At 38.4% G+C, this 6,000-nt stretch overlaps 1 protein-coding gene across 2 annotated transcripts in view; it reads left to right on the forward strand.

Annotated features, from left to right (window-relative positions):
* TECTA (tectorin alpha) overlaps positions 1-5,800 on the forward strand; it is a gene marked incomplete at its 5' end in the record, with an annotated part of 106,799 nt that extends 100,999 nt beyond the window's left edge. For both annotated transcript variants that reach the window (XM_081113346.1, XM_081113347.1), the window contains 2 exons: positions 4,405-4,521; positions 5,041-5,800. In XM_081113346.1, coding sequence (XP_080969472.1) covers positions 4,405-4,521; positions 5,041-5,141 — 218 coding nt within the window. In that variant the 3' untranslated portion in view covers positions 5,142-5,800. The remainder of the gene's footprint in view (positions 1-4,404; positions 4,522-5,040) is intronic.
* Positions 5,801-6,000: the final 200 nt, after the last annotated feature.

The raw sequence follows: 6,000 nt of genomic DNA on the forward strand, positions 1-6,000 counted from the left end.
TGGAAAAAAAATTTCCATGGAAATAGAAACAAAATAAAAGGTGGGATAGCAATACTCATATATGATAAAATAGACTTCAAAATGAAGGCCATCACAAGAGACAAAATAAAGTCACTACATAATACTAAAGGGATCAATCCAACAAGAGGATAGAACCCTAGTAAAAATATATCCACCCAATATAGGAGCACCTAAATATATTTTTTAAAAATCTAGAGAACTTTTAAAAAAAGATCAACAGCAATACAGTCATTGTAAGGGACTATAACACCCTGCTGACTTCACTGGATAGATCTTCCTGACAAAAAATTAACAAGGAAACAGAGTCTAAATGATATACTAGATCAGATAGATTTAATTGACATTTATAGAACATTACACCCCAAAGCTTCAGAATATACATTCTCAAATGCACATGGGTCACTCTCAAAGATAGACCACATGTTAGGACACAAAACAAGTCTCTACAAGTTCAAGAAGATTAAAATCATATCAAACATCTTCTCAGACCACAGTGGAATGAAATTAGAAATCAACTACAGTAAAAACACTTAAAAACATTCAAACGTATGGAGGCTAAATAGCATGTTATTAAACAATGAATGGGTTACCAACGAGATCAAGAGAGAAAGAAAAAACTTCCTGGAAACAAATGAAAATAAACACACAGCAACCAAAAATCTCTGGGAAACAGCAAAAGCAGTCCTGAGAAGGAAGTTCATAGCACTACAGGCCTACCTCAAAAAATAAGAAAAATTAATAATAAACTATTTAACGCTACAGCTTAAAGAATTAGAAAGAGAACAACAAGAAAAACCCAGAGTAAGTAGAAGAAACAAAATAATAAAGATTAGAGCAGAAATAAGTGACATAGAGACTAAAAAAAATGCAAAAATATCAATGAAACCAAGAGCTGGCTCTTTGAAAAGATAAATAAGATTGGTGCACATTAGCCAGACTCATCAAGAAACAAAGAGAGAGGACCCAAATAAATAAAATCAGAAACAAAAGAGTGAAGTAATAACCGACACCACAGAAATACAAATTGTAAGAAAATACTATTTACAGCTATATGCCAACAAGCTGAACAATGTGGATGAAATGGTCAAATTCCTAGAAAAATACAATATCCCAAAACTAAATCAGGAAGAATCAGAAAACCCGAAAAGGCCCATAACAACTGATTACATTGAAGCAATAAAAAAAATAAAAATAATTGAAAATTTTTTAAAAAGCCCTGGTCCAGATGGCTTCACAGGGGAGTTTTACAAAAAATTCAAATGAGAACTAACACCTATATTCATCAAACTACTCCAAAACATCCAAAAGGAAGGAACACTTCTAACCTCTTTTTATGAGGCCAGCATCATCCTGAATTTTAGACCAGATAAAGACACTACAAAGAAAGAGAATTATAGGCTAATATCCCTGATGAACATAGATGCTAAACTCCTCAACAAAATATTAGCAAATTGAATCCAAAAGTATATTAAAGTGATCATACACCATGACCAAGTGGGATTAGTTCCAGGGATACAAGGCTGGTACTGTATTCACAAAACAATAAATGTGATTCATCAAATACACAAATTGAAAGACAGAAATCACATGATCATATCAACTGACACAGAAAAAGAATTTGACAAAATCCAACACCCATTTTTGATAAAAACTCTCAGCAAAGTAGGAATAGAGGTAGCATATCTCAACATGAGAAAGGCCATATGTGACAAATCTAGAACCAACATCATACTTAATGGGCCAAAACTGAAACCATCTCTCCTAAGAACAGGAACAAGACAAGGATATCCACTTTCACCACTCTCTGCCTGATCTCCTTCTTGGCCCATTTTTTTTAGAGGGTTGAAGGTTTTTTTTAGAGAAGCCAGTCCAGGAAAAGGTGCAGCTGGGGTTCCAGGAGCAGGCCAGTGTCCAGAGCTTCCTTTCCACGTTACTGTCAGAGTGGTTCAGCACCCCAGCTAATTAAAGTCTATTGGTCCACGTGTGGAGGCCCATATGGCCATAAGCCACGTGGGTAATGGGGAGCGCATCTCCTGCCATCAACCCAAAAGTCTAGCACACCAAGAAAGAGACTACTTTCACAACTCTTATTCAACACAGCACTGGAAGTTGTATCCACCCAATATAGGAGCACCTAAATATATATTTTTAAAAATCTAGAGAACTTTTAAAAAGAGATCAACAGCAATACAGTCATTGTAAGGGACTATAACACCCTGCTGACTTCACTGGATAGCCACAGTGATCAAACAGGAAGAAATAAAAAGCATCCAAATGGGAAAGGAGGAAGTAAAACTCTCATTATTTGCAGATCACATGATATTGTAAATAGACAACTCTAAAGACTCCAACAAACTACTAGATTTAATAAACTAATTTGACAATGTAGCAGGATACAAAATTAACATCCAGATATCGATGGCATTTTTATACACCAATATGAATTCTTATAAAGAGAAACTAAACAAACAATCCTATTTAACATTGCAACAAAAAAATTAAGATACTTAGGAATAAAGTATCTTAAAGTATCCTTTAATAAAGGAGATAAAAGACTTGTATTTGGAAAACTACAGGATGTTGAAAAAAGAGATAGAGGAAGATTTAAACAAGTGGAAGAATATACCATGTTTATGGATTGGTAGAATTAACATCATTAAAATGTCTGTATTACCCAAAGCAACCTACGGATTCAGTGCAATCCCTATTAAAATACCAACGGCATATTAAAAAGATCTAGAACAAACACGACAAAAATTTATATGGAACTAAAAAAGACCCCACGTAGCCACAGCAATCTTGAGAAAGAAGAACAAAGTTGGAAGAATCACAATACCAGATATCAAGTTATACTCAAAACAGCCTGCTAATAGCACAAGAACAGCCATATAGTTTGATGGAACAGAACAGAGACCCCAGAAATCGACCCAAGTTTACATCAGTTAATATTTGACAAAGTAGATAAGTGCATATAATGGAGTCAAGATAATCTCTTCAATAAATGGTGTTGGGAAAATTGAACAGGTACATGCAAAAAAAATGAATAAACTCAAGATGGATAAAAGACTTAAATGTAAGTCATAAAACCATAAAAATCCTAGAAGAAACTATAGGCAACAAAATCTCAGACATCTCTCATAGCAATATGTTTATGGATACATCTCCTCGGGCAAAGGAAACTAAGGAGAAAATAAATGAGACTACATCAAAATATGGTTAAAAAAAACAAAAACCTTTTACACAGGAAAAGAAACCATCAACAAAATGACAAGAGAGCCCACGCATGGGAGAACATGTTTGGCAATGATACATCTGATAAAGAAATAACATCCAAAATATATAAGGAACTCATACAGCTTAACAAAAAGAAGACAAACAATCCAATTAAAAAGTGGGTAAGGACCTGAATAGACTCTTTTCCAAAGTGGAGATTTATAAAAAGGCCGGCGATGTATGAAAAAATGCTCAAAGTCACTAATCATCGGAGAGATGCAAATTAAAATGACAATGAGGTATTACCTCACACCTGTCAGAATGGCTATCGTCAACAAATTAACAACAACAAGTCTTGGCGAGGATGTGGAGAAAAGGGAATGCTAGTATACTGCTGACTGATGCAGCCACTATAGAAAACAGTATGGAATTTCCTCAAAAAAATTAAAAATGGAACTGCCATTTGACCCAGTGATCCCACTTCTAGGAATATATCCTAAGAAACCTGAAACACCAATGAAAAAGAATAATACGCACCCCTATGTTCATAGCAGCACAATTTACAATAGCTAAGATCTGGAAACAGCCCAAGTGCCCATCAGTAGACGAGTGTATAAAAAAGCTATGGTACATTTATACCATGGAATACTATGCAGCAGTAAAAAAAGAATCTCTTACCCTTTGAGACAGCATGGAGAGACCTGGAGAGTATCATGCTAAGTGAAATAAGCCAGTCAGAGAAAGACAAGTATCACATGATCTCACTCATACGTGGAATCTAATGAACAAAATAGATCTAGAGACATAGACACATGGAACAGACTGTGGAGTCTCAGAGGGAAGGCGGGGAGGGTGGGTGGGTGGGAAGAGATCAACCCAAGAACTTGTATGCATCTATGCAAAACTATGAACACAGATAAATTGGGTGGTGAAGGCCTAGGGCAGGGGACGAAGGCTGACTAGAAGAAGTCAATGGGGGAATAAAGAGGAATATGTAATACTTTTAACCATAAAGATTTTTTTTTAATTGTATGGCCTGATAAAGATGCTATAAATATCCAGCTGGCCTTTGGCAGGAAAAAGGTCCCCACCCCTGCTCCAGCTGTGCCCTGACAGGTGAGCTGAAGAGGTAACTGTCTGCCATGAACTTGACTAACTGCTCTCTTTCAGGGCTGGACTGGTGTGAGGACAACGGAGGGTGTGAGCAGATCTGCACCAGCCGGGTGGAGGGGCCCCTGTGCAGCTGTGTGACGGGCACCCTGCAAGAGGACGGAAAGAGCTGCCGAGGTAGACACCCTGATTCTGGGCTTCAGCTGGGGTGCAGGAACTTCCTCCCACTGAGAGGAGCACGTCATGACAGGCCAAGCAGCCAGCAACAGGCCTATAAAAATTCAGACATTAAGAAGGAAATATCTGAAGAACTCCTAAGAAATTTTAGCACCCTTTTGTTTTTTTTAAACCTTTGGGTCCCTGCTCTTTTACTAAAAGATGATGATTTTTAAAATCATTTAAAAAGTAATTATTTTTTAAAATAGTATTGGCTTTAAATCTGGCTGCCAAGTCCACTGGCTGTGGTTGGGAGTGGAATGTTTAATTCAATAAATGCCACTTCCTACAGTGGCCTTAGCTCAGGGTCCCCCAGTGCCACTGAGGCCAGCAGGCACCTCTGCAGATTGGGTTAATTCTGCTTCTTCGTGGTCACATGGACAAAGTGGGTTCTTGGCAATTAGTTGGGAACTGCAAAGATCTCTGATCCTTACCAAACAGGATTTTTATAGGGCTCACGATGTGCCTTTCTCTTCGCAGCCTCTAATTCTTCCACTGAGCGTCAAGTCTGGACACTGCTTCTCGTCATGACCCAGATTTCATTGTGGCATTTTGTGTATAAATCAGTCACGACCTCATAATTAACTCAAGGTTGCTATATGAAGTACTGTAATTTACGTTTTTCAATTCCCTGTAGAATAAAAGGTGTGTCCCCTTAACTCAAAACCTATTTCAAAGTGTCCAGAATCTCAACAGGATGCCACCTGCCTCAAATGATCAGAGATCTGGAGATGAGTGAAATTTCAAACTCCTCTTTCAAAGTACACAATGGGGCTTCCAAAGCCAGTTGTGGAAAGCATATATCTTGGTAAAAATTTTCAAACAGTTGTCACTAGAAACTGATTCACTCAAATAATCAATAAAGGACAAAATTCTGGTTAGAAACGTCTGACTGGAATCTGCACAGAGAACCTGTCCAGCCCGCGCTGTTTCCGGATCATAGGTTTTACGAAGAGGGAACAATGTGGAGAAGCAACGACTGGGGGACTGACTGCCTCTGAAGACGCTTCCTCAGTTTGCAAGTGTCTGATCTCTGACCTGCGTGTTGCTTCCTTTCTGTATGACGAGCTCCTTCCCTACCCTCATGTCCTCCAACCTCGCCATGAGCCTGGTCACTGGTATGTTGTTTGCAGACCTTGGGAGCCCTACCCACTTCCATTCCCTCAGACCCAATTCCTTCTCTTTTTATAAACCAACCAAATAATTTTTTAATGTGTTTTATGCTTAAATAAACTTTGTGTTCAGTATTCTCGTTACTTGGTGGCTGAAATCATTCTCACCGGTGTTGAGCCTGCGCACTAAATAGCAAGCTGTGATTTTAAAAGGAGGCAGAAGCAGCAGCCATGGCCAGGTCTGCGTGGCCCGAGCCTCACTGCCTTTGTGCACCTGCCTGTGGCACTCACACAGCACTGCGGGCTGTAAGGAATCGCGCAGAAGGAG

This window comes from Myotis nattereri (genome assembly GCF_964212035.1).
Source record: "Myotis nattereri genome assembly, chromosome: 19".
In the NCBI taxonomy this organism is placed as follows: Eukaryota; Metazoa; Chordata; class Mammalia; order Chiroptera; family Vespertilionidae; genus Myotis; species Myotis nattereri.